This window comes from Pteropus medius, unplaced genomic scaffold (genome assembly GCF_902729225.1).
Source record: "Pteropus medius unplaced genomic scaffold, Ma_sr-lr_union100, whole genome shotgun sequence".
Lineage (NCBI taxonomy): Eukaryota > Metazoa > Chordata > Mammalia > Chiroptera > Pteropodidae > Pteropus > Pteropus medius.
Genome location: NW_024342539.1, coordinates 1,325,960 through 1,336,334, shown reverse-complemented (window position 1 = coordinate 1,336,334; position 10,375 = coordinate 1,325,960). Strand labels below are relative to the sequence as shown.

The 10,375-nt window shown below is 40.0% G+C and overlaps 1 protein-coding gene across 1 annotated transcript; it reads right to left on the bottom strand.

The window, feature by feature from the left end:
• Nucleotides 1-370: 370 nt before the first annotated feature.
• On the bottom strand, nucleotides 371-793 carry LOC120605474 (40S ribosomal protein S15a-like). The gene has a single exon (XM_039866370.1). It carries the CDS (start codon nucleotides 761-763, stop codon nucleotides 371-373), a length of 393 nt encoding a protein of 130 aa, XP_039722304.1. The 5' UTR covers nucleotides 764-793.
• Between the last annotated feature and the right edge of the window lie 9,582 nt (nucleotides 794-10,375).

Here is a 10,375-nt window from a genome sequence, read left to right as displayed (position 1 = left end):
TATTTATATTTCACAGTTTCTGTAGGTCAGGGAATATGGGCATGGCCTGACCTGTGGACTCTGGGTACCTCTGACCTGGGGTCTCTCATAAGGCTGTAATCAAGTGATAAGCTAGGGCTGCCATCATCTCAAGGCCTATAGGGGAAGGGTCTGTTTCCCAGCTCACCTATGTGGGCTGTTAGCCTCAAGTCTTCACTAGTTGTTGGCCATGCAATGCGGGCCTGTCCATTAGGCTGGGGGTAGGGAGAAAAGCAGGATAGAAGTCAGGTTTTTTGTAATCTCATCTTGGAAGTGACATCCATCACTTTTTCAATATTCTATTCTTCTCTTGTCCATTGAGGCATTTTATTTGAATGTATGTATTACATCCCTAGAAAAATAATCCCAGGATTTTCCCTCCTATGTGTTTTCGTCTTGCTTTTTCATGGTCCATGATGCCCACTGAAGTTGTCAGTACAAAGAAACCAAACTGACAGGATGGGAGCAGGTTGTTCTGCCATTTTTCTAGATCTTTGAATTGCACACCGAATCTGGGGCTGATCACTCCACACTTGTTTAATCTGCCTATGAAGTTCACAACAATTTTCCCAGCTTTGTGATCATCAATGATTTCAAATTCGCCAATGTAAACGTGCTTCATCATTACAGTCAGAAACCGGACGATGACTTTGGAGCATGGCCTAATAAGAAACTGGCATTTGCCTCCCTTTTCAGCATTGTTGACGCTCTTGAGTGCATCAGCCAGGACATTCATGTGCACCATTATGGCGGCACGGAAAGATAGCAGAAAGAGCAATATCTTATTAGTTTTGAAGTAAATCTCTAGGTTCAGCTCACAGTCAAGGGGAGAGGATTACATAAGGGCATGAATACCATGAGGTGGGGATCATGGAAAACCATTTTAAGGCTCTCTGCCACAGAGCTATATCCTAGTCAGTAGAGACAGACAATGAACAATAGAAATGTCTTATGTGGGTGGCAACAAAATCTATAAGAAAAATAAACAGAGTAAGGAAAGGCCTCTCTCCAGAGATGACTTTTGAGTAGATCCTGAAGCAGATGAGGCAGCAAGCCATGGGGGTATCTGTGGAAGAGCACTCCGAGTAGAGTGAAGAACAGATGCAAACTCCCTGAGGCAGAAGCATGCTTGATGTCTTTAACAAATCACACAATCGACGAGGTTGGAGCCAAGTAAGCAAGGGAGGACATACCGTCAGAGAGGTGGGGTGGGAGACAGATTACACACAGACTTATAGGACATAGTAATGGCTTTATCGGGAGGATCTGAGCCATGGGTGACATGATCTACCTTACTCTGAAAAGGTTGTGGTGTGGGGAACAAATGATACAAGGGCCAAGAATGAAAGCAGGAAGACCAGTTGGGATTCCACAGCAGTGGCTCAGGTGAGGGTTGATGGAGTCTTGGATTGGGTGAAAGTGAGGAGAAATGATTGGATTCTAGAGATATTTGATAAGATTTGCTGATAGATTGGATTTAGGGTATGGCAGAGAAGAGTCAACATAACTTTAAGGCTTTTAGTATGAGCATCTGTCGAAGTCACCATTTGCTGGGATGGGGAGGACAAGCCTGGTAGAGTAAATTTGAGATTTGACTGGTCTTGTGACCATGTTAAATTTGAAATGCCTTTTAGATATCCAAGTGCAGGTATTGCAGAGGAAGTTGGAATCGGAGTTCAGGGATGAGGCCCAGGTTGGCAATAGAAACTTGGGAGTCATAAGCATTGAGTTGTCATTTAAAGCCACAGGATTAGATCAGCTTAATCACCTAGGAAATAAGTCTCAATGGACAAAGGAAGACACCTCTTGGAATCTTTGGAAATGGTAGGACGAGAAGGACTGGAGAAATGTAATTGATAAGGAACAGCTGTTGATAAAGGGTGGATGGTGGTGGTGAGACAATTAGCAGAGTCCACATTGGAGGCCATGGGGAGAGGTGCTCTCCACCTTCCAGATACCTCCAGGGCGTCAGATGAATCATGGAATTTGAAAGGTAGTAGAAGGTCATTGGTGGCTTTAGAGAGAGCAGCTTGTGAAGAGTACTCAAATCAACAACTGGATAATGGTGAATTTTGGAGGGAGTGGAGTTTAGAAGAGACCTAATATGTATGGGCTTCTTTTTCAAGAATTTTGTTGTTACAAAGCACTAGGGAAAACACTTACAAAGTTATTAAAATTAGAAAATATTATTATCAATAAACAAACACTATAACATTAAAGCCTAGGCCTCAGAAAGAGGAAAATTGTTTTCAGTAAATATGACAAGGGTTAGAATCTTTATAATGTCAAAAAAACCCTCAAGCAAATCAATAAGAAAAATACTAATACCGTAATAGATAAATGGACAAAGGACATGAACAAACAATTCACAAAGGAGGAAATATAGCTAGTAAACAAAGATAAAGAAAAATGTTTGGCACCATTAGTAAGAAAAGAAATACAGATTAAACCCCAAGATGACGTGTTTTAAACTGTCAAATTAGCAAAAAGCCGTGCATATCCTTTAACCCAGTAATTCCATTTCAGGGAATCCTAAGAAACAAATCTAAAATGCAAATAAAAGAGCTGGCCACAGTTTTATTTATAAAAGTCAATAAGAGGAAATAATCCAAATGCTGACATCAAATAAATGGCCTAGAAAATTTTGGTACATTTATACAATAGAATATTAATCAACGATATATATACATATATATACACATCCCCAGTTGAGAAGAATTTATGATAATACAGTGTCTTAGTCCATTTGGACTAACAAAACATCAGAGAGCAGGATGCCAGTATGGTTGGGTGAGGGCTCCCTTCCAGTCGCAGACTTCTCGTGGTTTCCTCACATGGGGAAAAAAGGGACAAGGGAGCTCTCTGAGGTGTTTCACAAAGGCACTAATCCCATTCAAAAGGCCTCCACTCTCATGGCCTAATCACCTCCCAAAGTCTCCACCTCCTAACACTATCACCTAGGACATTAGGTTCAACATATGAATTTTGGGGGGACACAAACATTCAAACTAGCACCTAGGAAAATGTCTATATAGTGTTAATTTTCTAAAATGTAGGATTATAAATTACACACACCTTATATTCTCACCTATGGGAGAAATATTTATAGAGAAAAGGAAACCCATAAAAATGTTCCCTCCAGGTCACACAGGAAGTCTGGGCTATCTTTCTTTCATGCAGCACACCCTTGTTGAGTTCCGTACCTGCCTCTCTGTGCCAAGTCCTGGGATTACAAAGATCATTCAGAAAGTTCTGCCCTTGAATTTTCATCTAATAAAAATTTGAAAAGCTGTTCTGTGGGAGTAAATAATAGTCTCAAAAGATATAAACATAATTGGTATCTAAACATATCACAGCAAAAATGAGCCCCGCCACAAAGTGAATGTCAGCCACACAGCTGAGCCTTCGATGGGCCTACCCAGATCTGCAGTCCCAGGCCAAAGGTGATAGGGCATTGAGTGGGTAGACTTAGCTGTCTGCTGAGTTCTTCTTGGAGACCTCAGTGCTGGAACTGAGGTGGCTTTGATGCCACAGAATGAAAGTCAAAGAATAGCTAATGGAATTGGAGGATAAAGCTGATGCTCCCAAATGATATGTTATCTAACTTCTTGAGTAAGTGGTTTGGTGCAACCGTGCCTGCTTCTGCTGGCCTGCTCTCAGAAGCACTCGAGTGACAGGTGAGTCGTTGTCTCCTTCCTTCTGAGGTTTGCTTCTCTATCCTGCCTCTTTGGCAAAGACCAGCTTTGAGGTTTCTGCTGTGGTGTTGGGGTCAGGCTGGTGGGAATGCTCTGTCTTTAGGTTTCTCACTAACAGAGATGACAGAATCATAGCTTCTGTTTCTAGAGTTCTTTACATATATATTTCTACATACGTATATTTTAAAAAATATATAGAGTCCTGTATATTTCTAAAAATTCTAGCTCACCTGCAAATTGAAGAATGATGCTGTTGGTTATGAAACCAACACATGATCATAAGAAAGAATCAGTTAAAGATACTGAAACCAGCACATGATCATAAGATTATTTTTTGTCAGTGACATCTCAATCTGGCATCCTTCACCTAAAAAACTGCAGTAATTTCACAATTGCTAAATAAGAAAAATAATGATGCTGATAGCATCAGAGAGAAAGCTCTCTTGGAAAGCTGTTTTCTGAAAAGTTGAAAGAGATTATTTTCAAAATGGTTGTATTTTAGTCAGTGGTATAGCAAGACAGATTTAGAGAGCAAAGATGGGATCTTTAAAATAGATCACAAAGGTGATCTATTAAAGGAAATGAGTTTCTGATTGTAAAAATAAGTACATTAAAAAATTCATTTCTCAAGAACTCTAAGTAATTATCATGCAATTTGGACTATAATGTCTTCCAACGAACTACCTGGGTTCAAATCCTGCCACTTATTAGCTGTGTGACCTTGAGCAAGTTACTTAATTTCTCTCTCAGTTTTTTCCTCATCAGTAAAATAGGAATAATGATAGGACCTACTATATAAGGCTGTTATAAAACTAAATGAATTAATATTTATAAACAGCTCTGAGCAGTACCTGATACTAGCTATAAAAGTACTTATTAAATAAAAATATTAATAAAAAAGTAAATGCTAATTTTTTCTTGCTATCATTTGTTACTAAAGCAATCATCTCAAGTAAAAATAAGCACATAAAATAGTTCTGTGACAATATATTGAAGTATTTGTTTTTGTTTCTTCTTCCTCTAGTTGTCCTTCCCTCCCCTTTCAAGCAGGTAGCCGTGCTCTCTTGTGCTGTGGCTTGACGGATCCTTTTGGTGTGGGAAGCCCATGGGAGAAGAAGGAGCCTGAAGTCTGCGGCTCTTCTAGTTTTTAAGGAAAGCCTAAGCCCACTGAAGTGATAGGTGATTCTGAGTGTCCCAGGAGAGGTGGCAGCGGGTGAGACTTGTAGGTACAAGAAGAGTGGAAAGAGGAGAGTTCTTGGAAAAAATTCTAGAAGCTGGGGGCCTGTGCAGGGGCCCATGGTGGCACCCCCTCAGGGTCTGGCCGTGCTGTGTGCTGAGGAAGGCAGCCTCATGGCCTAGAAGTAAGGAGCTCCAGACTCCTGGAGTCTCCTGAGGTCTTGGACTAAGAAGACCTCAGCTTTGACCATGAGAGCTCAGTGGTTAGAGCAGTGCTGACCAATAGAAATATAATGTGAGCCACATATGTACTTAATTTCAAATTTTCTAGCTACTAGAATCAAGTAGCCACATTAAAAATCATAAAAGGACATGGGTAAAATCAATTTTAATAATATACTTTATATCTAAAATATAACAATTCAATATGTAAATAATATAAAATATTACTGAGATAGTTTACTTTTTTGGACTAAGACTATGAAATATGGTATGTAGTTTATACATACAGCATATCTCAATTCAGACTTGGCCTCATTTCCACGTACTCAAAAGCCACAAGTGGCCAGCGGCTACTGTATTGAACAGCCTAAGACTAAAGACTCTTTTTCCTCATTCCACATTAGCATTCTAGTGTGACCCTGAAAGGGAAAGGGTACCCCAAATTGCTTACACAACAAATATTTACGGAATGTCTACCATATGCCAGGTCCATGTTTCCCACATCGTGTGTGACGTGCCCTAATGTGCTGTAGCGAAGTCACAGAAGCTCCAAGAGGTGGTGTACATTTTCAAGGGAGGCATGTATTGGATACCACATGCAGTTCTATCTCAAGGAGGGTCGCAGTTTCGACATTGGATTGCGCTATGTTCCTCTCTGGATGCCATCCATCTTTGTGAAGCTGGGTTTTCAGCAGCTTCTGTGATAAAAATGCAAGGACTCCAAGAAAATCAATGGGAACAGGAAGAGAGGGGAGCAATGTTTAATCTAATTCCAAGGCTGGAGAAGTTGGCAGTATCATCAGGGCACATTGATAAGCCATGATGGTCAAGAATAAAAGATAATGTTATCTTTCTTTCAGTCTTTGTTCTTTACATTTTCAAATAACTCCTAAGTGGTTAGGACACAAATACTTGTAGTTTGGACCAAACTACTCTTGGGTATTTCTTTTGGCCTGAGGGCTCCATGAAAAACCTTCTGAAACACCTGTATAAGGCGCTCAACTTGGCGCTCAGGATGGTGGGCAATCAAAATAAAGATATCACTGTGTGGAGCTTACATGGAGAGACAGACAGGAAGGAACCTGGTGACAAGCAAAGCTTGAATTGGGATTTTCTCTCAGCTCACAGGATAGGCTTTGGGAATCAGAATTAGGTTGATTTAAAGGGAATAAAGAGAGTGGTATTTCTTACACACTAGACTTTGTAGACATTGATTTATTACATATACACCTGTGCTGGGCTGTGTGCAGTTATTTTAATAGAAGGTTTATTTTAACAGTGTTCGTGGAAGTGAGGAAAACAGATATCTTCATGGGAACTCTGGAAAGCCACTCCGCCACTCCTTAGGGTCAGAACGGGGCCGCTGGTGTCCTGCACCCCTGAAGACTGCTCAGAACAAGAGGGTCAATCGAGACAATGCTCAGCTGTCTTGACTACGTTTTCACCTCACCCATTTGCACCAGGAGCATATTGGTATCTACCTACAGCAAAATCTGTTTTTGTGTGTCTTTTGCATTCTGTTCTCAGTACCAACTGCTTTCCCCCACGTCTGCCTCCTAGCTTCTACTTCCTTACAGCTTCGGCTTTCTTTCTTCGTGTGTTTCTTCGTTTCTGCCTCTACTATTGCCTGCTAACTCTTTCTGTATATCTCCGGGTTACATTTAAGAGAGAAAGAATCTAATTTCTCCATTAATAAATGTTCTTACTGGGCAAAGCTCTTGTTGGTGTCCAGCTTGTGAGCCATTAGTCAGAGAAGGGATTGGCAGTACTCGTGTCTTCCCTGACCTGGTCATCTGTGGCCACAGTTGTGAGCAGCATGTGGGAACCATCTAAAAACTCTTTCTCAATAGAGCTGTGGCTAGAACATTGCAAACATGCAATGTCTGAGCCGTATGTTCTCAGAACAGACAGTAAGATTTGGTTTCATTTTAGAAAAAAAAATTACTCAAATTATTCACAAAAATTAAAAATACAATATATCATTTACAACTACTCCAAAAAAAGAAATACCTAGGTGAAAATCTAATAAAACCTGTGTAGGACTTATATGCTGAAAACTATACAATATTGATGAAAGAAATCAAAAAACATCTAAATAACTAGAGACATGTCATATTCATGGATTGAAAGACTAAGCATAGTAAAGATGTCAATTCTCCCCAAATTGATGAATGTAACTTCTATCAGGATAACAGCAAGAGGTTTTATAGATACAGATAAGATTATTCTAAAATTTGTATGGAAAAGCAAAAGGAACTAGAGTAGCTAATGATTTTGAAAAAGAAAAATCAAATAGGAGGATTCAGTCTACTCCATTTCAGGATGCAGAGATCGATGAAACAGAACAGAGAACCCAGAAACAGAGCCACACGAATAGGGCCAACTGATTTTTTGATGAGAAAGCAATTCGATTGACAAAAGATAACCCTTTCAACAAATGGTGCTAGAGCAATTAGGCATCATGGATGGGAAAAAAATAACTTGAAATAATGTCTCATACTTTGTACAAAAGTAACTCAGAATAGATCATGGACTTAAATGTGTAACTACGAAACTTTCAGAAAGAAACATGGGAGAAAAATCTTCAAAATCTAGCATTAGGCAAAGAGTTCTTGGATTTAACACTAGAAATATGATACATAAAGGGAAAAATGAACAAATAATACTTCACCAAAATTACAAACTTGCTCTAAGAAAGGCCCTGTTAAAAGAATGAAGAAAGAGGCCACAAAAGGAAAATATTTGCAAACTATATATCCCACAAAGGACTAGTATCTAGAATATACAAAGGACTCTCAACTCTCATCAATAAAAATATATAATTTAAAAATGGGCAAAACACATGAAGAAACATTTCAAGAAAGAGAATATATAGATGGCAGATAAGCACATTAAAAACTGTTCAACATCATTGGTCACTAGGGAAATTCAAGTTAAAACCATAATGTGATATCACTAAACATCTATCAGAATGGTTAAAATAAAAAATTGTGACAAAAATTCTGGTAAAGATGCAGAGAAACTGTACTATTCATATATAGCTATGGTTGCAGTGGATGGTTCCTTCAGAAGGGCAGACTGACCCTTTGCTGAGTACCTCCCCTGTGCTAGGGGCTTTACATTACTCTGTTTAATCATTAGCCCAATACTGGGAGGTGAGTAATGTTACCCCCAGAGTAGACACTGAGTCACTGAATGCCTCAGTGAAGACATTTGCCTCAAGCATTGACCTGTGATTTAAATCTAAGGCATTCTAGGCCCCAAACGAGTAAGCGGCAGCCAGAGAGTCAAACCCAGGTCTCTCTGCCTCCGGAATGCGAGCTCCTCGCTACTGCCCTTCCCAGGCTACCAAGGTCATTACTTGGGGCGGCTTTGTACTGTGTGTTTGCCAGCCTCATCTGTGTCATGCAAATGCCGAGCTGTCCCTAGGATAGAGTAGGTCTTTCTTTGTTCCCCACCCACAGCTGCTGGGGCCAGGCAGAGACAGAAAGGGGGCGTGGATGGGATGGAGGACCTCCTTTCATTCACACCCTGCAGGTGGCTTTCTTCAGTCTATTTTTCCCTTTCAAGCTGCCCTTGAAAGGGAATTGTTCATTTGAACTAGATTTTAATGTCCTAGGAAGAAGATGAGGGAGGAGAAAAGAGAAGATGGCACAGTGAGATGTCTACTGAACTATTCCTTCTTCCAAGGCCTCTTTATGCATACTCTCACTGAAAGTTCCAGGTGTGTCTCCTCAAGTTCAGATCCTGCCAAGGCTCACTCAGGCAGGGGTGGGCTGGGACCGTCAGGAAAAGCATATTTGCAGAACTCCCATGACCTGCAGCGCTATTCTCCTGGAAATGTTCTCTGTTTCTCTTATTTGCTAGACCTCTGTCTTATGCTCTTTTGACTATGGTTACAGAACCTAGGATTGGGAATAAGAGATGGAGGGAGGGGGGTCGGGTAGATAGGAGGAAAGAAGCAAAACTAATACTGGGAAGTGACTCCTCTGAAGAGACTGACATCAAGGTCATGTCCAGTCTGATATCAGACCATTATCAATTTTTTTTGGCTGTCAGTAATGATATATATTTTATTTTCAGCATCTTTAGCTGATTCTTTCTTATGATCATGTGTTGTGTTACAGTCTCTTTTTCTCATTTCCTAGATGGGATTCCCTACTGAATACCTAAAATCAACCTGTGAGATGTGGCTACACATTGGAATCACCTGGGAACTTTAAAAATACTGATATTTGGCTCCCATCACAAGAAATTCTGGCTTAACTGAGGGGCAGTGAAGTCTGGGAAGCAGTTAAGCCTTGTCCAGGAGCAGCGTGCATCCAGGTCCTAGAAGCCGCCAGGTGATTCCAGCAGACAGGAAGCCTGAGCACATTGTTTCTGAGGATCTCTAATTTTCAAGTCCTCATTGTTCTGCTAGCTGTTTTCTCATGTGCAACTTCCTCTTTTTGTTGAAATTTTGTCTCTTTTGGGTGGTACTGGCCTTTGTCAGAGGCTGAGTGAGCTCATTTTCTATCACCTGGGCTGCACCTCTGCCTTCACCCTGAGCTTCCTCTGTGGCCTGGCCGCAGTGGTTCCCACGTGTGGTTTCCCATCTCTACTTCCTTCAGGAATGCTACTCAGCACTGTTAGAGATGGCCCTTTCTTATTTTCAAGGATGGCTATATTGTTGTTCCCTATCCTCCCTCCCTCTCTCTTTTCCTTCCTTCTTTTCCTCCTTCCTTCCCTCCTTCTTTCCTTCCTTCCCTCCTTCTTTCTTCCTTCCTCCCCTTTTTGTATATTTAAAATATCGTCTCAGAGTCTTATATAAACGTGAAGATTTCGGCATGAGTTAAGTTCACATCCTTAAAACGTGGTAATTTTAATTTTTAACTTTATATTCTTCTGCGTTAATTGAATTATTTCCCCACAAATGTCTTACTACTGTAATAATTTTTTAAAATATTTTTATGAAAAGTTACATTCATAAAGTCCATATAATAATCTTTAAAAAGCTTATGATATAATGCCAAGGAAATAAGCAGAAATATGTGCAGGAGGATGATAACAGTGTAAAACAAGACGATATCAAAAAAAACAAATTTTATCCATGGAAGACAGACTGAGATGAAATATGTAAGAACTAGTGGTTATGCCTTACATAGCAAGAATGTGGATGGGTTATTTGTCCTTAATATATTTTTATATTTTCTATATTTTTAGAAGAGTATATTCTCTTTTTATAATGGGTGGGGAAGTTGAACCACTCATTTTAAAGGAGTTTA

Coding starts and splice junctions, on each gene's coding strand:
- LOC120605474 (XM_039866370.1), bottom strand. CDS start 763: ATGGTGCACATGAATGTCCTGGCTGATGCACTCAAGAGCGTCAACAAT.